Source organism: Eubalaena glacialis, chromosome 15 (genome assembly GCF_028564815.1).
Source record: "Eubalaena glacialis isolate mEubGla1 chromosome 15, mEubGla1.1.hap2.+ XY, whole genome shotgun sequence".
Lineage (NCBI taxonomy): Eukaryota > Metazoa > Chordata > Mammalia > Artiodactyla > Balaenidae > Eubalaena > Eubalaena glacialis.
In genome coordinates this window covers 66347191-66370878 of record NC_083730.1, presented here as the reverse complement: position 1 = coordinate 66370878, position 23688 = coordinate 66347191, and the positions used below count along the sequence as shown (strand labels likewise).

The window sequence follows — 23688 nt, the reverse complement described above, 5'->3', positions numbered from 1 at the left end:
CGGGAGCCTTAACCGCCGTCGGGCTCGCGGGGTTTCTGCGCGAGCTAGGGTGGTGTCCCGCCGCTGTAGCCATGTTCGTGTCAGATTTCCGCAAGGAGTTCTACGAGGTGGTCCAGAGCCAGGTGAAGCCTTCTTTGGGCCCCGAGGCTTGGGGGAAGGGACGAGGGCGCGCGGCCGTGGGGGCGGGAGGGGCCGGGGTTTGGGGCGCCGCGCTCAGCCCTCTCTCCCCCGACAGAGGGTCCTTCTTTTCGTGGCCTCGGACGTGGACGCTTTGTGTGCTTGCAAGATCCTTCAGGTGAGGCCCGCGGGCCGGGCGGGCGGGGGGCGCGGGGGAGGAGCGGGGCGAGGACCCCATCCCGGGCGAGAGCTCGTCCTGGGGCGGGGAGTCAGAAGGCTGCTTCCCTGGCGGGACGGCGTTGGGTGGGTTAGAGGAGAACTAGGTAAAAGGCAGGGAGACTAGTTAGTATCTCTGTAGCAACCTGGGCACAGAATGGTTGCGTTCGAGAGACCCGTAGACCTGTGGCGGCTTCTCACGTGTGGGGTTTGAGGCGGAGGAATCTGACAGCCGAGGGCACAGTGGTGTCATAAGCGATTCTGGAGATACTCGATTCTTTAGCCTGTTAGGGAAGATCGTTGGTTCGGTTTTGAATATGGTGCAAGGTTTACATGAGCTTTGGTCAGTCCCCCTTGGGTCAGGAACTACTTTTCAGAAGACACAGAAATACCATCAGCTTTTCAGTTTTCCTTTGGTGATTTTCAGCGAAGTTGACCAGATGATTCAGTGGACATTCATGTCCCCATCACCTACTTGCTGACATAAATATTTCACTAACCTTAGGTTATCACGTGTTGTTTGTCTCTCATCTTTTTTTTTTTTTTTAAGTGCATTTCAAGGTAGATTGCAGACATACTAAATGCAATAGGTTTTGAAAAAAAATCTCTCTCCAGGCCCTGTTCCAGTGTGACCACGTGCAGTATACGCTGGTTCCAGTTTCTGGGTGGCAAGAACTTGAAACTGCATTTCTTGAGCATAAAGAACAGGTATGAGAGATGCATTTGAGAATATTAGGCTTTTTTTACTCAATTACAACTTCTTAACACTGAGCATTCTTTCTATGTATACAATAGCTTGCATGTATTTCTAACTACCGACTTTCTGCAGAAGAGAAAAGTGAGCTATATGTCCAGGTGACTTACCCTCAAATTGTGGAGACAAAACTGACAACAAAATAGAGATAATGAATATGGACAGCCTCTAACTTTGAACTTATGTTGCAGACATTTCATTGTAAGGTGCTTGGAATTTGGCAGGTTGTTTTTTATATGGCCTAGTAAAAATTACTTTAGATTAGACTACTGTTTCATGTTTATCTCTCCAAGAAAACGTATCCAGGTTTCCAACTTGAAATTCAGGAACATACCGTCTCCCTTTGAAATTTAAGCAGTAGAGGCCAGGCCTCCTCCTACCTCTGCATGGAGCTATAATGAGAGATGGGACATCTGAGACCCCACAGCCCCACAGGGAGAGACTGGAGTCTGGAAGAGGGTCCCTAGAGTTTCTGGCCACATCTAGGACTGTCTGGCAGAGATAAGTCCTCACCCGGTGCTCCTGTCATCATGAGAGGGACCTCTGCCAATTCAATATTTATAAGGAAAGAGTTTTCTATAGTGATAGGATGTAATTAAAGGGTTAACTTAATATTTAGGTGCTTGTTAAGTGTGGGCTACCTAAGACTTGCTAGAAATTTAACCCTGTGCCATGCTACTAGCACAGAGAGGCAATTTGTCACAGTAGAGTGACAGATCAGAAGAGACCTGGTTATGCATTTGAACTCTTGGTCCATGCACATCACCTTCTTGACCCCAAGCCTGAGACTCGGGCACACTCATCCTCTGCCTGCTCCTCGTTGAAGCCAGGACAGGCATGGAACCCACCTCACAATGTCGTGGTGGAAATGAAATGGTATATGGAGTTGTTAAAGCACTTGCACAAGCCAGCTGTGGCCGTGTTTGGAGCCCCTCACTGTCAGCGCCTCGCCATGCATCAGGGGCTGCATGTGTCTCAGCAGGACTCGGGCCTAGTGCTGAAGACAAATGGCCTCCCCCATGCACTTATTCACAGGGTCCCCCTCCTTTTCTCAGTTCCACTATTTTATCCTCATAAACTGTGGCGCTAACGTGGACCTGTTGGATATCCTTCAACCCGATGAAGACACTGTATTTTTCGTGTGTGACAGTCACAGGCCAGTCAATGTCGTGAACGTGTACAACGATGCCCAGGTAAGCAGGCCTTCGGGGCCCGCGTCTCCCCTGAGTTCTCCTGTCCGTCTGTCTGTTCCCTTTTATGCTGCGGACAATGTCACGCCTGGTGTTCTTGACAAGGCCCGTGTCCACCTCCCCTATAAGAGCTGGAGCAGCCTGAGGACAGAACCTGGTCTTGTCCATCTTTGATGAGAAACACAGCGCCTAACCTTGGAGGTGCTCAGAGGGTGTGTGTGTAATTCGCTTGTCCTGGAAGGTGTAGGGACCAGGACCTGCCCTGAGTCTGCACTCCAAGCTCAGGCCAGCCCAGCCTTATTGAATATTGGGGGAACCTCAGAGGCACCTGCCCTATAAATGGGGCTAGGATGCACCCTGCCCATCCAAGGTGGTGTGGGGACCAGCAGGACAGTGGTGTGAGGCCGCTGTGAGCCTGGCATGGCTCTGTCACACGTGCTCTTTGACACGTCAGCAGTGGGCATGCATCCACGGTAACAAAGCCCTTTCAGCCCTGAAACTCTCACGTGAAGGACCTCTTGTAGAGACAGGAGCTTTGCTTGCTTCAAGGTCACCGATCTCCATGTCCTCTGTCAAAGGCCGAGTTACAAGGCATTCGTTTTGTTGGCTGAGTATGTGGCCTAAGAGGGAGCTTTTTTCCAGACTTAATGACTCTAGGTAGTTTTCAAATTCCCGTAGTTTCTGTGCACCGAATAGCATGCAGATTCCAGCGGCTCACTGTGGCCAATCGGGAAATAAGACTCTGCGAGAGAAAACGTGATGGATAGTTTTCCATGAATGACAGAGGAGATTGATTGCTTTTTGTTTTAATCTTAGATCAAACTGCTCATTAAACAAGATGATGACCTTGAAGTTCCCGCCTATGACGACATTTTTAGGGATGAAGAGGAGGATAAAGAATATTCGGGAAACGAAAGTGACGAGGGGTCAGAGCCTTCCGAGAAGCGCACACGGTTGGAGGAGGTGGGTTTGGGCCTCTCAACACGGTCTTGAGGAAATGATCACTCCCCGAGGTCAGGGGTCAGCCCGGAGCCTATGGGCCCAGGCAGAGCTGGGAGGCAGCAGGTGTGGGTGCCAACTCTGGGCTCTGCCATCCCCTGGCTGTGTGGCCTCAGGCAGGTTTCTGGACTTCTCTGAGCTGCGGCATCCAGCACTGGTGGCTTCTGCGAGATGTGGAATTATAGGCGGGAGGCGCTGCTCCTCCCACACAAGGGACGAGATTATTCTAGTGCTCGGTGTTGTGAGGAAGCTAATGCCCTCTGGCCCCCGGTCCTTGGTGTGCAGGCTGAGATTTGCCTCTGGAATGTTTGGGGTCCTCCCTTCATCCTTGGCCTGACCAGGGCCTTGGGAGGAGCCCTTCAGGGCCATGTTTGGGATGTTCTGGACACTCTCCATCTGAGGGTGTGTCCTGCTTCCTCACCTGCCTGCTATTTCTAGAGTCTTGGGTCATCTGATTGGGACCTCTTAGACCCACTCTGAGATTTCTTTCCTCTTGCCTGGCTCTTTATCTGTTCTATTTTCCAGCCAACTTTTGGTCTTTATCTTCTAATCTTTGATTTTTTAGAGCTCTTTCTTTTTATTATATAGGTTCCAGGTGTACAGCATTATAATCCAACATCTGTGTACACTGCAAAGTGCTCACCACCATGAGCCTAGTTATCATCCACCACCATACGCTGGATCCTGATCCCCTTCACCCATGTCCTCCACCCCCCAACCCCCCTCGCCTCTGGTAACAAATTTCTGTATTTATGAGTTTATTTATGTTTTATTTTGTTTGTTCATTTGTTTTATTAGATTCCATGTGTGAGTGAAATAATATGGTATTTTATTTTATTTTTTATCTTTCTCCATCTCAGTTCACTTAGCATAACACTTCAAGGTCTATCTATGTTGTCACAATGGCAGAATTCCATTTTTTTTTTTTTTTTTTTTTATGGCTGAGTGGTATTCTATTGTATATACACACCACATTTTCTTTATTCATTCATCTGTCGACGGACACTGAAGTTGCTTCCATGTCTTGGCTATTGTAAACAGTGCTGCAATGAACATTGGGGTACACGTATCTTTCTGAATTAGTGTTTTTGTTTTTTTCAAATATATGCCCAGGAGTGGAATTGCTGGGTCATATGGTAGCTCTATTTTTAGTGTTTGAGGAACCTCCGTACTGTTCTCCATAGTGGCTGCACCAATTTAGTTCCCAACGACAGTGTAGGAGGGTTACCTTTTCTCCACATCCTAACAACATGTGTTATTTGTGGTCTTTTTGATACTAACCATTCCGACAGCTGTGGGGTGATATCTCATTGTGGTTTTGAATTGCATTTCCCTGATGATTAGTGGTGTTGAGCATCTTTTCATGTGTCTGTTGGCCATCTGTATGTTTTCTTTGGAGAAATGTCTATTTAGGTCTTCTGCCCATTTTTTGATTGGGTTGTTTGTTTTTTTTGATACTGAGCTGTCTGAGCCCTCCTGACCAGCCCTGGAGTTCCACAGCCACGAGGGGAGGGGACAGGACTCCATTGTGCGTTGTGGGGAGGGTCAAAGAATTCTTGGGCCCTGGGGGTTTTGTTAGTCAACTTTACTAAGGTATAACTTCTACACAATAAAATTCACCGGGTGTACAGTTCGATGAGATTTGACAAATGTATAAAGTCATGTGACCCCCACCACATCATAATAGAGAACAGTTCTATCATCCCCCAGAAGTTCCCTCATCAGGACCATGACTTGCCTTTTTAAATTAAACTTTGAACTTTGAGTTCATTGTAGATTCACATGCAGATATAAGAAAAGAGTTGAAATCACTTACATACATTGCCCAGTTTCCCCCGGAGGTGACATATTGCAACACTATGGCACAACGTCACAACCACTGAAATAGTTGAGACACAGGACATTTCCGTCACCACAAGGACCCCTCCTGTGGCCCTTTTATAGCCACACCCACTTCCCTCCTGCCCCCACCCCCTCCTTAGCTCCTGGCAACCACTATACTCTTTTTCATTTCTATAATTTTGTCCTTTCAAGAATTATATAAATGGAATCATATAGTAAATAACTTTTGGGGATTGGCTTTTTCACTCAGCATAATTCCCTGGAGGTTCAGCCAGGTGTTGGGGTGTATCGGGTTGTTTCCCTTTAGTTACTGAGTATGTTCCATGGTGTGGACCGGCCTCAGTTTAGCCAGTTACTCACTGACAGACATCTGGGCTGTCTCCAGTTTCTGGCTATTATGAATAGAGCTGCTATAAATATTTGTGTGCAGATTTGTATGTATGAACACGAGTCTTCGTTTCCCTGGGATGAATGACCAAGCGTGCATTTGCTGGGTTGTGTGGTAGTTATGTGTTCAGTTTTTTAAGAACCTGCCAACCTTTTCCGGAGCGGCTGTACCATTTTACATTCCAACCAACAATCTACAAGTGACCCAGCTTCTCGCGTTACCACTAGGTAAGGAAGCTCCAGGCTCCCTGCCTGGCCTCTGACTCTACCCTGGCGAGGGTATAGGGAGTGCACAGGTAGAAGGAGGAGGTGTTACAGATGGGAGGTGTTCATTGGGGAAGGCTGGGCTCCATGCGGCCTGCGCTGGGCTGGAGGGGGTGGGCCTGGAGTCAAGCACTTATCCTCTAAAAGTTTCCTGTCTTCCGAGGCTGTTCCTTCATGGTTCTTTGGCTTTTGTTGGGGATTTTTTTCTTCGTACCTGTTGGTGTTTCCAAGTGGCCGGCTTCTTCAGCTCCAAGTCTGGGATGTATGAACAAAAAAGAAAACCCAGTGAACTCATGCTGTGACATCCCTCAGGTCCCAGGATCCCTGGCTGGTCAGCCTTCCTCTCCACCTTTCAGAATCTTTTTTTTTTAATAATATGTGATATTGGGGTTTCTAAGTATATTTAATGAATGTATAGAGAAAAATACACGTACACCATCTTTCCAGAAGCAAGTTTTTAAAACTGCTGTCCCCCCACCCCCGTGCCTTTGTTGTGGGAACTGAATGAGGTTGTGCCTGTGAGATCAGAATAGTCGCTGGAAACGGTGGGGTCTGGATGTAGAAGTGTGAGCTCTTTTTAATCTGGTGGGAAAGCCAGCAGGAGGCAGTGGTGGGCTCTTGGTGGATTGCATGGTGCTGAGATGAAGGACTCGGGGTGTGGCCTGAGCAGGTGCGGGGAAGGGGGGGCGGCCGACCACGTCCACGCACCTGCAGTGCTGATGGGCCAGAGGGCCCAGCTGCCCCCTCAGCGCCTCCCTCGCCAGGAGCAGGCTTCGCGCCCCGTGCCTTCTGCCATATCAGAACCTTCTCGGGCTGTGGGGTGAGTTCCTGGCTCCTTTGCTCAACCCTTTGTTCTCTTTATCGTGGATCAGGAGATCGCGGAGCGAACCTTGAAGAGGAGGAAGCGAAGAGAATGGGAGGCCCGGAGGTGAGGCTGCGTCCAGCAGCGGGACAGCGGGTCAGCGATGCCCCTTGCTTTTCCATTTGAGGATCACACTTTCAGTTTAGAGCCTCTGTGCCAGTGTCTGCAGGATTGAGCGGGTGGCCCTGCACTGGGGAGGAGCTCAGGGCCCCTCTGTCTCGCCCTCTGGTCCCACGAAGGCCAAAGGCTGGGCCTGGCCTGTAGGTCTCCCAAGCACATGCCATCCATTAGGGGTGAGGGCCCTGGTCCTTTGTTTTCATAGTTTTCTAAATGTAGATACTTTTATTTACAAATTCGAGAGGTGGCAATTGTGTAAAACTTTTCATAGGAAAAAAAGTATGGAAAGGAAACTAAGTTACACACACCTTCTCTTCCTGTTGCAAATTAAAAAACAGAAGTGCTTTAAAATGAAAACATTGGAGAGGTTATTCTAGCTTGAGGCAAACGTGGAGCAGTGCTCTAGAGCTGGGAATTCCTTGCTAAACACAGTCCTTGGAGGTCTCGCAGGGTCAGAGTACCCAGCCCCTGTCCTGCTGTGCCCCCAGCCAACCCCCTTGGAAGGACAATGTAAAACCATTACAGGAAGTGTAAGGAAAGAAAACTGAATATAACCCACTTTCACTAATAGGAAGAGATTCTGGCTTTGGATTGATTTTCCTGGGTTATCTGTACTTGTGCACATTTTACATAATCACACCTAATTTTGCATTTTTCCTCTTAATAGGATCATAGTTCTGATGGTTCCAAAAGCCTTTATAAACTGCCCAGTGCTCAACTGGCCGGTTCCCCTTCTTTGTGAACTGGAGGCTGGGTCCAGCATCCTCCTGTGACACATAGGCTGCACGCAGAGCCCGTCTTGTCTTGCTTGTTCCGTGAATTCCCTTCTGGGGATCATTTCTTGGGGGGGATTCTGGGGCTGCGCCATTTCACATATTCTGCAGCCACACGAGGTTTGAGCCCGTTTACTCCCTTCCCAGCCATTGTATGTCTACACTCCTTGAAGAGTCAATAAGTGAAAACAAACTATTTCATTTGCATTTCTTGGGTACCATCCAGTTTTAGCATTTTTCCCAACATTTGTCTTCCTGTTCTGCTTCCTGTTGAAGACCCGCGTTTTGTGTCATTACAGAAGAGACATACTCTTTGACTACGAGCAGTACGAATATCACGGGACGTCGGTAAGTACAGATAGGCGGGAGTCACGGTCACGTTTGGACTCTAGGGGTCACTGTCCTAAAACAGGAGGAGGAATGAGCACAGGTTTTAGAGCCACGAAGGCCTGGTATGAATCCCAGCCCCACAGCTTCCTCTTTGTGATCTTGGGCAGGGGATGCAGCTTCTCTGAGCCTCTCCTCCTCAGTAAAAGGAAGAGAGCAGCCCTCACTCCAGAGGCAGTTGTTGGGACGGTTCCTTTTACCTAGAGGTACTCAAGGAACAGCAGCTATTATTTCTGTTCATGATCAAAAGTACAGAACAAGGGAGTTCCCTGGCGATCCAGTGGTTAGGACTTGGCACTCTCACTGCCAGGGGTCTGGGTTTGAACTAACATCCTGCATGCTGCGCAGCCAAAAAAAAAAAAAGTGCAGAACAGGTCTGTTAGTCTCTGTGCAAGAAGGTGGAACTCTGGACTTACACAGGCCCACCAGCATATGTGTTACAGGAAGAGTTTCGTACAGAAAACCCAGTGTGTTGACTCTGGCATCGCTGAGCAGAGCTCAGGGCCTTGAGGACCCCTAGAAAATAAGTTTCCAGTAAAGCATCCTGTGTTTAGCCTTAGAATTTGGCTCTGGGGCCTTGGACCCTGAGCACGGATTTCCAGAGCCCCTGTTCTGGTCAAGGCCCCGTTGCCCTTTGTGGGATCATCTCTCTGCCCTGGCAAGTGGAGGATCCTAAGCCGCAGGAGGGGTGGGTGGTGTGGGCAGGAACGGACGCCCGGCCCCTCAGATGCTGGAAGCTCCCGCGGAAACCAGTCTCCTTGGCGCTGTTGAAGGAAGCCCAACGTCTCAGGGCAAACGGGATTTAGAGTCTTCTGGTCAGACCCTGATCCTCCCATCTCCTGCCAGAACCCAGCCCGTCTGCTCACAGGAGCTGGATGCTTCGTCCACAGGCAGCCCTGTGGGAAAGACCCTTCTCGCGTGGTCCCAGGGCCCTGGGCAGCATGGGCCTGGCTGTGCCGTGAGCACGGCTGCCCGGCTTTAAGCCTGTCTCTCTTGCAGTCGGCCATGGTGATGTTTGACCTGGCGTGGATGATGTCCAAGGACCTGAGCGACATGCTGTGGTGCGTGAGGCCCTCCTATGAGCAGCTGCATCCTCACAGCCAGGGCGGGTCCCCACTGCCAGGGGAGTGCCGGGTGCGGCCCCTTTCTGCACACGTGCAGGCCCTGGTCGTCTTCCTGACGGGCCCCCGGCTGCACACAGACTCCTGGGGGGACTGGGGAGTGTCATGAGGCGCCGAGGGTCTGAGGGAGGGGCCTGGGCCTCTCCACCCTTCCCAGCTGACTGCCCAGCCTTGCTGCCCAAATCAGTTTGAGCGTGAGGTTTGAACAAGGCTGCTGTCGCCAAGCATCTTTGCAACCCTGGCAGGGGGGTGTAGTTCCGGTACAGGAGTAGCCGCTGGCCTGCCTCTGAGCCTGCTGCTGGGGCTTCCGGCGGGGGTGCTTGGCCCACTGCGCTCCTGAACGCGGGTTGATTTGGGGATTAAAGGCTCAGAGTCTAGCGAGGAGTGTGTGGGTCTGGCCTGCTTCACCCTCAGCATTCTGCTCTGGGTCCTGGTTTTCTCCTCTGCGAGGTGACGGTCTGCGCTGAGTCAGAGCCTCAGGACGGCCGGGGCAGGGCCAGGCACTGGCCACATCAAGGCCCAGAGGTGCCCTGTCGCCCTGAGCCGGCAAGGGTGGCGTGCGGCTGGGCGAGCCAGGACACAGACGGTGTGGGGCCTGCCGCTCTTGTCATAGGGGATCCCTTCTGGGAACTGAGAGCCCCACAGTGGTGACACCACAATGGGAGCCTTGGAACCTCTCCACCCGCAGGGCGGGACCGCTGGTCCAGCGGAGTGTCTGGGTCAGGCCACGCTGGCAGGATATACCTGTGAGTGCCACCCACCCATTCACAGCTCCATTCCTCTCCTTCCAGGTGGGCCATCGTTGGACTAACGGACCAGTGGGTGCAAGACAAGATCACCCAGTAAGGATGCGCTCCCCCGGGCTGTCTGAGGTCGGCCGCAGCCGGGTTTGCAGTGGTGGGCTGGGGGCAGCATCCCTGCGGTGCCCTTTGAGGAGGGGCTGCCTTGGGCCTGGGTCCTTGTCAGGACTGGACCTCTGGCACAGTCATGTGTGGCCTTGTGTGGATGCTTCATCCACCTCAGGGGCCCAGCAGGTGGAGCCTGAGGTGAGCGGAGGGGCCCGGTCTCCCGGCCCTCATGTTGTCTGTTGACCCCTGTGCCCGGTGGACACAGGGCTGGGAGGAGGGGCCAGGGCCCCGAGGCCTGCCAGGGCAGGCAGGCATGATCTCAAAGGTTGGGGGAAGGCTGGACAGGCCTGCAAGGAGGGCAGGAGCCGAACCCTTTTTGCCCTTGGTGGGTGGGCTTTGCTGTTCCTGTCTGTCCGACTCCAGGATGTAGACACCTGGGAGGGGCGGGGGGCCGGTGCCCCTCTCATTCCTGCTGCTCTGGTGCCATCAGGTGGGAACTGTAACCCCGTCCAAGGGCCCCGTGCCTGCCTCCTGGCACAGCCTCCGCCTGCACTGGTTGCAGAGGCCTCTGTGCCCCGGTAGCTGCCCCTCCCACCCTGCCCACTGGAGGGTCCCGAGTCTCACGACCTGGGCCCAGCCTGCTCCCCTCCTGTGTTGCCGATGGCGTCAGGTGCACAACGCTGGGCACCATGCTGGCCTGGGTGGCCCCTCAAGTGGACCTGGACGGGGTCTGCCTTCTCCCGCTCTCCTCACCAACACTTCCTGTGCTGGGCGTCTTGTCACTATGGGGTCTGTCCACTGACCGTGGCTGGCGGGTGGGCCATGGCACCCTCTGTGCCCACCCCAGGGGGCCTCAAATAAATGACGCGTGGCAGCTGCTGCCCAGGAGAGAGCACACGGGGGTGGCGGACGAGGCCAGAGCCCAGTCCTCGTTTGCCTGCAGAGGCAGCAGGGGTCCTGGGCCCTGGACAGGAGGGGCAGAGGGAGCCCCAGGCTTCGTGCTGTCTTCCAGGATGAAGTACGTGACCGACGTGGGCATCCTGCAGCGGCACGTGTCCCGGCACAACCACCGGCATGAGGACGAGGAACATGCGCTCTCCGTCGACTGTATGCGCATCTCCTTCGAGTACGAGTATCCTCACGGCTCAGCCCTGCGTCCCCAGGACGAGAGGCTTTGGGCAGAGGGCCCGGTGGGTGCAGCAGGAGTCCTGGACGTGGGCCCTGCCTGGCTCGTCCATGGCTTTGCCATGTTCAGGAACGTCACGTATATTAAGGTGCATGGGTGCGGGGCCACGGCGGTTCAGGCAGTTGAGAGGGTTCGCAGACTCCTGCCGAGTGGGCGGGGAAGCAGCAAGCAGGTGCAATTAGAGAGTGACACTTCATGAGGAGGATGTGGCACCTCCTGGGGGCAACCCAGGCCATCAGGCCGCAGGGCTCAGGACAGGCTTGGTGAGGCCATGCCAGAGGAGGCCACCCTCAGGGGAGGGAGGGCTGCCTGGGCAATCCCATGGCCTTGCAAAAGCCCTGAGGTGAGCTCCAGGGCGGGGCTGGAGCGATGGATGGGTGCAGGTCGAGGAGCTGGTTCTTGGTGCTTGAATTGTCCTTCTCTTGCCTGACCTGGCCTTGGTGCTGCCGAATGTGGGGGATAGGCTGTGGCAGCCGTGGCAGGGGTCTCGCTGCTTTGGTGGCGGGTAGAGCGATGGCAGAGGTGGGGCCGGCCTGTGCCTGCCCCGGGACGGCTGGGGACCAGTGAACATGGCTTGGACGGGTCAGGTGGGAGTGCCCACGACAAGTCTAGGAAGAGGTGCCGGGTATGGGGCAGCCAAGCTCCAGGAGGGGGCAACCACCAGGAGCCGGGTCCTGACATGTGACATCCAGGGACCGGGGTGCACCGGGGGTGCGGGCAGGGAGGACAGTGGCCCCAGGGCCCAACCATCAGGAGGGGCATCACAGAGGACAGAGGCCGCCGTGTGCCCAGAGACCCTCGGCGTGGGCGAGGACCATCCTCACAGCCACACTTGTGGCCCCAGGAGTGAGGAAGAGCCTGTCAAGGAGTGGGGCGAGGGTAAGGCTTTGTCGAGGGGATCCCAGCACAGGCCCAGCCAGGTGGAGCCCGCGGGGATTGGGTGGGAGGCCAGCCTGAACTGGCGACGCCCAGTGGGGCCTCCCAAGTCCTGTGTGGCCACAGGGGCCCCCAGATAACGCTGTGCGTCCACATCTCCCAAGCTCTCTCTGGGTCATGTTAAGCTAAGGTCCAAGAGCTCCAGGTCCCCGGGGGGCTGACTGGTTATGCAGGTGGTGGTCCCAGGGCGGGGGCCCGGGTCACTATGCAGCCACAGCTCCTTGACCACAGGCCCAGCCTCCGCCTGGCTCTCTATCAGCACTGGTCCCTCCACGACAGCCTGTGTAACACGTGCTACACCGCGGCCAGATTCAAGCTCTGGTCCCTTCACGGGCAGAAGCGGCTGCAGGAGTTCCTCGCGGATGTGGGGTGAGTGAGCGCCGAGGCCCGCCCTCCACGGCCCCCCTCCCCTGGGGGAAAGCTCCCACTCCTGCTCTATCCCACATTCCTCACTCGATCCCAGGATCTGGTCTGAAGGCCAGGCCGGGGCGTCAGCCGTGGCATCACGCCTCCTGTGACCAGTGCTCCTCCTTCCCAGTCTCCCCCTGAAACAGGTGAAGCAGAAGTTTCAGTCCATGGACGTCTCCTTGAAGGAGAATTTGCGGGAGATGATTGAAGAGTCTGCGAATAAATTTGGGTAAACACATGTTTCTCTGGATTAAGCTTTGTCAAGGTTTCAGCTTTAATCACATTCTAAAAATAATGCAGAAAACAAGAACGCATAGATGATTGTGACCTGACTAGCCTTCCCTGAAGTTTTGAGTTCTCTTTGGGTTAAAATTAGGACTTAAGGTGCCTGAAAAGTCTAGAATCCTTACATCCTGGGGCCGAGGTGCAGACCTTTGAGGTCAACCTGGACTGTCCGTCACTGGACCCTGGAAGGGCCCACTGGGGCCAGGTTCAGGCGAGCTCTGCCCAACCAGGTCTTCTGGCGCTGCTGGAGGGACACGGGCCTGGCTGCTCCTGGCACCCTGGGGCGCAGGCAGGAGAGGACCACACCTGCATCCCCGTACCCGCCCCCCTCCACCCCACACACACACAGCTAGCTCCTGCCTTGCCCTGACGGGCTGACAGCTTTGTACCGGGTGCTCAGCACCCCGGTTGAAGGCTGGTGTGTCGGCCTCCTGACTCCGTCCATTCTCTGACTGGAATGGCTAGCTGCAAGCATCAGTGGGGGCTGGGGAGGGAGCATTAGTGCTGGCCTGGCCTGCGTGAGAGCTCACCCCAACTCGAGGACACTCCGGCCACGTGCAGAATGACAGCCGTGTCGCTTCCTCCCGTTGCAGCATGAAGGACATGCGCGTCCAGACTTTCAGCATCCATTTTGGCTTCAAGCATAAGTTCCTGGCCAGTGATGTGGTCTTCGCCACCATGTCGCTAATGGAGAGCCCCGAGAAAGACGGCTCTGGGACGGATAACTTCATCCAGGCTCTGGATAGTCTCTCCAGGTAGTGGGCCTGGCCGTGGGCCCCCATCCCCGCCGGCCACTCGGCCCTCAGCCCCACGCTGCCAGGGAGGCAGGTCACAGGGCCCCCGGGCACGGGGGTGACTGCGTCTTTGCAGGAATCCAGATCACAGTCCACCTGAGCTGGGGGCGCACGAGACACGTGCCCATCTTCAGTGTGTGTCATGTTCTCTGGAATCCTTTTCTTCTTTCTTTTTGATTTAAAAATTTTTCTTTTTTCTCACTTCCCATACCCCTTCAGGCATTATTGTTTATTCATTCCTGTGTTTCTTCTAGTTTAGTTTTCATTTCTCAATTATTTTTCTTTTACTTCTAATTTTTTCTTATCTCACTTCCTGAGATGTACTATTTTTTTAATGTCTTTCAGCTTGTTTTGAAATAGAATATTACAGTTCTGGTCTTTTGGGGGCGTGTCTTTCTAGTTAACCTTCATTGTCGAGAGGGAGACTATCCTCCTTGTTCTTTTTCCTGACAGTAACTGAGAGGATTTGATCGTTGCTCATTTTTTTGTGAGTTTAGTCTTCCTGACTTTTTCGGGGGAGGTATGGTTTACACAGCTTTTCCATCTTCAGAGTGTTAGAAATGGAGGGGCCTGCTTTCTGGGGTTTCCTGGTCTATTCCCAAGCACACTTTTTTTAACAGCTTTGCTGAGCTATAATTCACATATTGTATGGCTCACCCATTGCAAGTGTACAATTTAATGGCTTTTAGTATATTCACAAGGTTGTGCAAACATCACCACTATCTAATTTTACAACATTTTTATTGCTCCAAAAAGAAACCCTGCTCCCCTCAGCCATTGCCTCCCAAATCTCCCATCTCCCCCAGCTCCTGGCAACCAATAACCTACTTTCTGTATCCATAGATTTGCTATTCTGGACATTTCATATCCATGGACTCAGACATTAAGGGATCCTTTATGGCCTGGCTTCTTCTGCTTAGAATAATGTCCTCAAGTTTTATCCGTGTTGTAGCATGTGTCAGAATTTCCTTTCTTTTTATTGCAAATAATATTCTATCATAGGGATAGACCACATTTTATTTATCCATCATCAGTTGATGGACATTTGGGTAGTTCCACCTTTTAACGATGATGAAAAATGATGTTGTGAACACACATTTGTGAGTTTTTGTGTGGACATGGTTTCCTCTCTCTTGGGTGTATACCTGCGAGTGGAACTGCCGGCTCATGTGGTGATTCTGTGTGTCACCTTTCGTATAACTGCTGGACTGTTTTCCAAAACATGACTTCACCATTGTACATCCCCACCTGCAGTGTATGAGAGTTTGAATTTCTCCATATCCTCACCAACCCTTGTCACTGTCTGACTTTTTGATCGCAGCCATCCTAGGGGTATGACGTGGTCTCAGTGTGGCCTTGATTTGCATTTCCCTAATGGTTAATGATGTTGAGCAGTTTTTCATGTGCTTATTGGTCATTTGCGTATCCTGTTTGGAGAAATGTATGTCCTTTGTCTCTTTTTAAATTGGGTTGTCTTTTAATGATTGAGTTGTAGAAACTGTTTTGTATATTCTAAATATGTCTCTCAACAGATACATGATTTGCTAATATTTTCTCCCATCCTGTGGGTTGTCTTTTTACTTTCTTGATGTTGTTCTTTGAAGCACAAACATTTTTAATTTTGATGATGTTTGGGTTATCTATTTTTTCTTTTGTTTCTTTTGTTGTTGGTGTCATAGCTAAGAAACCATTGTCTAATCCAAGGTCACAAAGATTTACACCTCTGTTTTCTGTAAGAATTTTATAGTTTTAGCCTTTATATTAGGTGTATGATTCATTTGAGGTTAATTTTTGTATCTGATGTGAGGAAGGGATCAGCTTAATTATTTTGCATATGGGCATCTGACTGTTCTAGCACCATTTGTTGAAAAGACTTCTTCTACCATTGAATTAATTTGGCACCCATGTTGAAAATCAGTTGACCATACATGTGGGAATTTATTTCTGGATTCTCTCTTCTCTCCCACTGATCCATGTGTCTAACCTTATGCCAGTACCACACTGCTTTGATTACTGTAGTTTTGTAGCAGGTTTTGGCTATGCTGTGTTCCTTGAATTTCCATGTGAATTTTAGGATTAGCTTATTAATTTCTGCAAAGAAGTCAGATTGCATTGAATCTATAGGTCAATTTGGGGAGTGTTGCCATCTTAACAATATTAAGTCTTCTAATCCATGAACATGGATGTTTTTCCATAGACTTAGATCCTCTTTAATTTCTTTCAACAGTGTTTTATAGTTCAGAGAATAAACTGTACACTTTTTATTAGATTTATTTCTAAATATTTTATTCTTTTTGATGCTATTGTAAATCAACTTACTAATTTCATTTTTGGTTTGCTCATTGCTACTGCATAGAACTACAATCAATTTTTGTATACTGATCTTGTCCTGCAGCCTTGCAGAACTTGTTTATTAGTTCTGACAGTTTTTTAGTGGATTCTTCAGGATTTTCTATATACAGAATCACGTCACCTGCAGATAAAGATGGTTTTACTTCTTCTTTCCCAGTCTAACTGCCTTTTATTTCATTTTCTTACCAATTGCCTGGCTAGAACCTCCATGACAATCCCAGCGTGTTTGATCAGTGCCTCTGCCTTCCTTTTCTGAATTGTCCTTCTCTTGCCCAGTTTCAGTTCCACTCATAGCCGTCTCTCCTCAGCAAGGGGCCCAGAGTGGAAAGGAACTCTGGCTGGTATGGGGAGCTAGCCTGCTCCAGCCCCCTGGTGTTTGCCATGGCCCTCACACTCACCTGCTCTTGTGTGGCGCAAAACTCTTAAGTTTTGGCCACTGTCCCCAGTTGCCTGGAGTTTCACCTTTCTTAGGTCTCTGCTTCTCTGCTCCCTCCCACACGTCTGGTGGCCAGTTGGGGGTTTCTTCTCACCTGCCTATATTTTGGGGTCTGTGGTGTTCCTCATTCCTTTGTGTTGTAAATGTGGGTCCTAGGTCTTTGGTTTTGTAATGTAGTTGCTCTGTTTTTATCTAGAAATATGGGGAAATCAAAAAACTATACTGCCGACTGTTTCCGCCTCCTCTCAGAATTGATGGGCCAGTCTTAGCCATTGTCTGCTGACTTCCTGCTGTGACAAAAGAGCATTCATCCCATTTCTGTGCGCCTTCCCCTCCTGTTGGTACAGTTGTGCCACTATTTTTAGCTCCTTTGTAACCTTAACATACTTCGGTCTTGTTCTTTCACCAGCATCTCTTGTCTCCCTAGTTGGTAAGAAAAGGGTGTTGGCATCCTTCGTTTTCTCCTCCCCCATACCTCCCAGGATGTGAAAATACTTTCACATGTTCAAGGTTAACAATAGTGGGGTAGAGGACAGAATGTGAGTCGTCTCATCTTTGGCTGTAGGTTGATTCTCAAAGATGAAGATCAATAAATAGTGTTACTTGGTTGCTCTAATAAAATATTCCAGAGTCACTAATGTGCGGTGATCCCATTCCTTTCTGGCTCAGCTCTTTGTTTTCCCTGGAGCTCTTCATTGCCTCCTTTATCATATCCGGTTTTCCCAGCTCTCATTCCCTGAGCCCCTTCTGTCCAGGAGAGCCTGGGGCTCTGTTCTCGGCTCCAGCTCCCTAGGCCTGCCACCCGCCCAGACTGTGTCGCTGGGGTGGACCCAGCACATCTTGGGATCCTCATCTGTTTTTTTCACTCCCCCGTTTTGCTAGAACATAATTCTTAAGCAACTTTTAAAGAAAGGGCACATGTGAGGTAAACATTCTGAGCTCTTGCACATCTGACAGTATCTTCTGCCCTCATCTGATTGCTGGTTTAGCTCGTGCAGAATTCAGGGTTGCTCCCTGTCTCCCAGCAGCCAGTGGTGTTGATGAGAAGTCTGAGCCATTTTGGTTCGTGTTTCTCTGTAAATGCACCCTCACCCCCACCAGAAGCTTTCGGGATCTTTTTTGATTCTCAGTGTTCCAGAATGTCTAGTGGTGTGTGGGGTGGATCTTGTTTCATGCATTAGACTGAGGTTTTGGGTGAGCCCTTTTAGTCTGAGGAAATGCTTTTGTACTCTGCCTTTACTATTCCCCCTACACATATGTCTGTTTCTTAATCTTTCTAGACTTCCTGGAATGATTCTCTGTCTCTGATTTTTGCCTTGTATTTTCCATGTGTTTGTCTTTTCTGTGGTAAGGAAGGTTTTCTTGACTTTGAGTGAATTTTTTATTTGTTGCAACCATTTTACTTTCCACAAATTCTGGTTTCTGATTGTTCATTTTTCATAGCATCCTGTTCTTGGTTTACGAATGTATTGCCCAAATCTCTCTTAAGATACTAATTAGACTTCATTTTAAGCTTTCTTTTGGTCTCCAAATTATGCTTCCACTAGGGCTGTTTTTTCAGGCCACAGGCATTTCTCAAATGTCTGGTGGTCCTCCACATTCAAGGGGTTGGGGGGGTGGGGAAGGCTGTGGAAGCCTGGCAAGCCTGCTGGCCAGAAGACATCACTTCATCTTGATGGGTGGGAAGCCCATGTGACACTTTGGGACCCTTACCTGCTGGGTGCAGAGGCTTTGCTTGAAGACCTGACTTCTCCACAGAGGGCTCATTTTAATGTGTTCAGAACGGAACCCTCCTTTGTGTGGGGGAAGGGTAAAAATCCATCTGTCAGGTGGCGGGATCCCTAGTGCCCCCCAAGCCTCTCCAGTCAGAGCCCTGCAGCACCTTCCAGGAGGCACCTCTGCTGGCTTCCAGTCTCCGGTCTTCTGATGCCAGCAGGAACCCACCCCCCCACACCTCTCCTGTCCATCGCTGTGGGCTTAGACACCTTTTATTCCTTCCTCTCACCGGAAAGGGAGCTGGGGAGGGAGGGAAGTGAACTGTTGGCTCCACAGCCCCTCTGACCCAGAAACCAGGTGTCCGGTCTGCGGCCAGTGCTAGAGCCGTGCGCCTGCCATGTTTCAGGGGGAACCTGGACAAGCTGTACCGCGGCCTGGAGCTCGCCAAGCAGCAGCTGCGCGCCACACAGCAGACCATCGCCAGCTGCCTCTGCACCAACCTCATCATTTCCCAGGGGCCCTTCCTCTACTGCTCCCTCATGGAGGTCAGCTCCCCACAGACACGTCCCCAGCCCCGCCCGCTGGCCGCCCCCTGACCACCTACCCCCACTCCCTGCAGGGCACCCCAGACGTTGTGCTGTTCTCCAGGCCAGCCGCCCTGAGCCTGCTCAGCAAGCACCTGCTCAAGTCCTTCGTGTGTTCGGTGAGGGTGGGAACACAGCAGCCGGGGGCGGGGGGTGCGGGGGGGAGTGGCTGGTGCCAGACACTGGCCTTGGGGTGCGGGGGCTACTCACCTGCCAGGGACTGGCAGGTGCCTCCCTTTTCCTGAGCTGTGTTCCTCTGCCGAGCCCTCGTGCCATCACTCACCACCCAGGTCACTTGGACAAGTGGCGGTGGGGGGGCCTCACAGAGCACGTAGGGCTGGGGCTCATGTTCAGCGGAGGCGGGTTGGGGGGGGGCGTGGGCTGGGGAGGGCCTCCTGGAGGAGGTGACAACTGTGTTAGGACCTAAAGGAGGTGAGGGAGGGAACAGCCAGGGGCACAGGAGGCTGGGGGCAAGCTGCGTGGGGACTTGAGTGTCTCTGGGGAGAGGGAGTCCCTGGAGGTTTTTGGGGAGCAAGGGACTGGGGCTCCTGGGCACTGTGACCGAGGTGCACTTTCCTCTGCAGACGAAGAACCGGCGCTGCAAGCTACTGCCCTTGGTGATGGCCGCTCCCCTGAGCGCGGAGCAGGGCACCGTAACCATGGTGGGCATCCCCCCGGAGACCGACAGCTCGGACAGAAAGAAGTGAGTCCTGGGGCCCGGGGCTATGGGGGGTCGGCCTCAATGCCAGGCCAGGGATGGCCTTTTCCACCATGAAGCAGGGTGGTGGGGCTTACACATGTGGGCTGCAGGGTGGGGCAGCATCAAGCATGCACTGAGCGGGGTCGGGGTGCAGGGAGGTGCAGCAGGCAGGCGAGCCTGAGGGTGGCAGGGCAGTTGGGGCCTCATGCTGAAAGCCCAGGACAGACACCAGTGCACGGGGCTCACCAGTGAGGGCACGTCTCTGGGCTCCAGGTAACCCGGGTTCCTGTGAGTGGCCTGAGGCCTCTTGGGAGCTCCCACCCCAGCATGGGGTGGGGGGTGCAGGTGTGGTGTGGACGTCCAGCTTCCAGGCAAGGGCATCCAGCTCCCTGAGGAGGGCTGGCCGGGGTCAGACGCACCCAGGATGGGCAGCGAGGTGCGTGGCCCTGCGGCTGCGGCGGGACCCTCAGCCCTCCCTGGGCCTGAACCCTCCTCTGAGGAGCAAACAGTTTGCACTGAAAATCTGGATCGGGTCTGGGTCTTACCCTGAGTCTGGATCGGTCCCAGCTCTGCCACTGTGAGCTTTGACCTCCTTCTGTGTCTGCAAAGGCCATTGAGCCGTGAGTGGGGAGACAATGGCCTCTGAGACGAGTGCTTCCCTGCTGCCGGGCTGCCTTCCAAAGCTCCCTCGAGGGTCTCAGATCCAAAGTCACATGGGTGGGAGCCGGCCAGGGTTCCCAAGGCAGCACCGCGGCCGCCTGTGTCCTCACTCGGGCCGCCGGTCTGTACATGGCTGGGCCGGTTGGCGGTGAGCTCGGTGGACGTGCACAGTCTCCTGTGAGGGTGGCCGTGGAGGCTGGGAGCAATCGCCCTCCTCTGCCCGCCTTCCACCCTCTGCTCTCCGCAACAGGCACTGGAGCCCCTTCCCCACGCTCCCGCTGTCTCCACCAAACCTCCCTCGATGCAGCTCCATCCAGGCTGCTCCCTGAGGGGCTCCGGCTCCCCCAACGCCCTGCGGGCCCCTCCCCATCCCTGGTCCCACCTGCTGTGTGTGTCTAGGACCCCATCCCCACATGGCTCCACGGAGCCTCTGCCTCTCACCTGCCCCAGCCGCCAGCATGGTGCCTGGGGGGTCGCCAGGGGACACGCCCACCTGAGGGCTGAGAAGGGCTGACGGGGGAGCAGTGGTGAGAGGCAGTGGCCGTCCAGAGAGTGGGCTGAGGCCTTGGGGCTGTGGCCATTGAGGAGTCTGGTGTGCCCCTGGCGGGGAGGGTCCACTGCAGGGACAGCCCCCAATGCGCCTCTGTGTGTCCCCAGCTTTTTTGGCCGGGCGTTTGAGAAGGCGGCGGAGGGCACCAACTCCCGGACACTGCACAACCATTTCGATCTCTCAGGTAAGAGTCCGCCGCACTGGGGCCCTTTCAAGGTCAGTGCTGGCCTTGGAACCAGGGAAGTGCCGGGGGTGCCCTGCCAGCAGTCCTCTGGCCTCGGGCCCTGCACCCCGTCTGGGCCCTGACAGGCATACCTGGCTCTGGCCTTACGATCCAGCCCCTGAGATGACTTCACCAAGGAGCTTGGGGGTCTGGCCACCACTATGCCCTGATGCTGCCGCATGGTGGCTTTGGGGGGCCACACCTGTAGGCCACCAGCGCCCCCGCAGCTTCCCCGGATGCCAGTGTGGAACATGGCATGTTTGGCCATATTTGCTTTCTGTTTTTCAGATGTGTGGCACTTTACCCCTGTGTTAGTGAGCCCGGGCTGCTGTAATAAAGCACCACAGAGTGGGGGTTTGAAATAACAGAAATGCATTTCTCACTGTTCTGGGGGCTGGAAGGTCAAGTGTCAGTAGGGCTGGTTCCTCCCAAGGCCTCTCCCCTGGGCATGTAGATGCCGTCGTCTCCCTGTGTCTCCACGTGGTCGTCCCTCTGTATGTCTGTGTCCTGATCTCTTCCTATAAGGGCACCAGTCAGACTGGATCAGGTCGCACCCTAGTGACCTCCTGTGACCTGATCACCTCTGTAAAATGCCCCTGCCAGGTACAGTCACGTCCTGAGGTGCCGGGGTTAGGCTGTCACCATAGCAAGGTGGGCACCTTCAGCCCATAGCAGCCACCTCTCAGAAAGGACCTCTCACATCACCACTGATGCCTTAACGAGGACCAGTCTCTGAGTCTGAGACCCGCCTTCACCCCATTGCCTCTGGAGTCTAGAGCTGGCGTCTTCCTGCCGGGCCCACTCAGGCTGTGGCTCCGTGGTGGGGGGTCCCCTCCAGCAGCAGCCCCCCACTTCCTGTTTCGTGCCTGAGACTGCAGACAGGCGGTGCTGGCCAGCCTGCAGGACGCCCCGGCTTCCCACACAGGGAGGACTGGAGGGCCGGGAGCTGCTGGGCTTCCCCCAGGGGTGGGCGGCTTGCAGGGGGTGTGGAGGTAAGTCGAGGCCTGAGGTACCCGCAGCTTGCAGGGCCAGGCTGGCTGGTTTTGTCCTGTCTGATGAGGCCCCGTGCTGGTCTGAAGCTGACGGCCCCCAGAGATGAGTCAATTTGCACCATGTCCCCTTCTACGGAAGGTACACCAAAGCTGAGAGACTGGCCAGAACAGGATGGAAGGCCATCTCCTGCCTGACCGCTTGGGTGGGAGGGAGGCCCCTCTGCCAGGGCTGTGGTGTTCAGAGTGTCACCGCTGGTCCCCTGGCTGCCCCGAGGGTCCTGCCCACAGACCACAGCCGCAGCTGCACCGACAGGGCAGCCAGGGAGGCCGGTTAAATAGGTCTCATGGTCCAGAGCACCCCAGGCCACCAGGGAGCCAAGTGCGCCTTGGAATGTGGTAGGGGGTTGTCGCCACTGGGGCGCCGGGCAGTGGGAGTCAACTTGGTACTTGGTGGCCTCCCCCAGCTCTGTCCCTGCTCCTCCCGTCCCAGTGATGTTTTCCTTTCATTACTTCAGTGATTGAGCTGAAAGCCGAGGACCGCAGCAAGTTCCTGGACGCGCTCGTGTCCCTCCTGTCCTAGGGTGAGTCGTGGGGGAGGGGGTGCTGGCGGGTTCCCGTGGCCCTGCCACAAAGCCCGGCTTCTACCTGGGTTTGAGGTCGGAGATGGGGTCCAGCGCCTGTTCCCAGGGACGCCTGTCCCCAGGCTGGTGGCAGGACCACAATGGGGCACTTTGAGGGATCTAATTTCATTAAGCTCCTGGGATCCCTTCAGAAGGAGCTGCATTTATCCTCCTCTGATCACAAGGTGCCGGGTGTGGCCGGGAACGGGGGCTGCCCTCACCCCAGCATCAGGCCCTGGGTTGGAGCCCACAGGATGTCTGTCTATCTGGGCTCTCATGCGCTGGACTTCTGAGAAGGCCAAGCTGGTAGCAGCCGCTCGGTGGGGCATTACAAACCATGGGCCCTGTGTGAGCCTGGACGCGTGCGGCTGTCACTGTGACAGTGCAGCGCAATGCTCCCGCCAGCGCTGTCCCCTGTGCCTCACACACCACCTCTTTCTCAAGGGCCCTCGGGAAATGGGCCGGGGACCTGCTCTGTCTAGTGACCCCTTCTCAGCCCAGGCCCCCCACAGCGGACGCCCTGCCTGGCATCTCCCTGAGCCCCGGCTGGAGTTGCGGCTGTGGCACACGGGCCCCGTCCAGGCTCCGGTATGGGGGGTCCCTCCTGCCGGCCCAGGGTCCTTCCCCCGCCCCCCGTCCCTGGTGAGCTGGGAGTGTGGGAGCCCTGGTGGGCTCTGCTGAGAATGGCCTAGGGGCCTCAGGGACCTCCCCCAGCCCCTCTCTCGGGGGGGCACAGGGCTCTGGGGGCAGATTGGGTCTTATGTGACGTCTGTGGGGAGCCTCACCGGGCTGCCCCTGTGTCCTCATCTGAACTGGGGCTGACACCCCTTGAGTCTCAAGGGCTTGGCCTCAGCAAGGGCCTTTGTGCGGGGGGAGGGTTGAATCAAAGGTTACAAACGGGGGTCTCGGGCCGTGGGGCTGGCATCTGAGGCAGACCCCTCCCTGCAGCCTGCTTGGTGATGATCCCAGTGCCATGTGCGAGCTGCCACCAAGACGGCACCAGGTGGGCCAGCCTGGGAGGGTGAGGGGCAGCGTGCTGGGGGCAGTGCCAAGGCTGGACAAGCCACCAGGCAGGGTCTGTAAGGGGAGGAGGTGCCAGGAGCCGTGTGGCCTAAGGTACTCAAGCAGACAGGATGGCGGGTGCTACCCCCTACCCCTGTCAGTGGTGGGGCTGCTCAGAAGCAGCCGCTCAGCACGGCAGTGGGAAGGCCTGGGCAGTTTGTTTGATTTGGGGAACCATCAGAATTGTTTGAAATTTATTTTTTCTTTTCTCTTTTCCAGAGTTTGATTTCCTCAGAAGTGACCTCCTTCTCCTTATTTATGTTAACTGGCTTTTATTTAGATTGTAAGTTATGGACATAGTTTTAGA

General features: G+C 53.9%; 1 protein-coding gene across 1 annotated transcript; it reads left to right on the top strand.

The window, feature by feature from the left end:
• Positions 1-56: 56 nt before the first annotated feature.
• CDC45 (cell division cycle 45) lies at positions 57-23688 on the top strand. Its single transcript, XM_061169434.1, has 19 exons — positions 57-122; positions 236-295; positions 949-1041; positions 2143-2280; positions 3094-3240; positions 6642-6697; positions 7821-7869; positions 8908-8969; positions 9821-9871; positions 10890-11009; positions 12237-12368; positions 12538-12636; positions 13286-13447; positions 18397-18535; positions 18610-18693; positions 19159-19277; positions 20592-20668; positions 22215-22280; positions 23601-23688. Exons 1-18 carry the CDS (start codon positions 72-74, stop codon positions 22277-22279), a joined length of 1704 nt encoding a protein of 567 aa, XP_061025417.1. The 5' UTR covers positions 57-71; the 3' UTR covers position 22280; positions 23601-23688.

Excerpts from the sequence above, each read along its gene's own strand:
- CDC45 (XM_061169434.1), top strand. The coding sequence starts at position 72 with ATGTTCGTGTCAGATTTCCGCAAGGAGTTCTACGAGGTGGTCCAGAGC. Across the intron at positions 2,281-3,093 it reads ACGTGTACAACGATGCCCAG|ATCAAACTGCTCATTAAACA; the intron begins GTAAGCAGGCCT and ends TTTTAATCTTAG. Across the intron at positions 3,241-6,641 it reads AGCGCACACGGTTGGAGGAG|GAGATCGCGGAGCGAACCTT; the intron begins GTGGGTTTGGGC and ends ATCGTGGATCAG.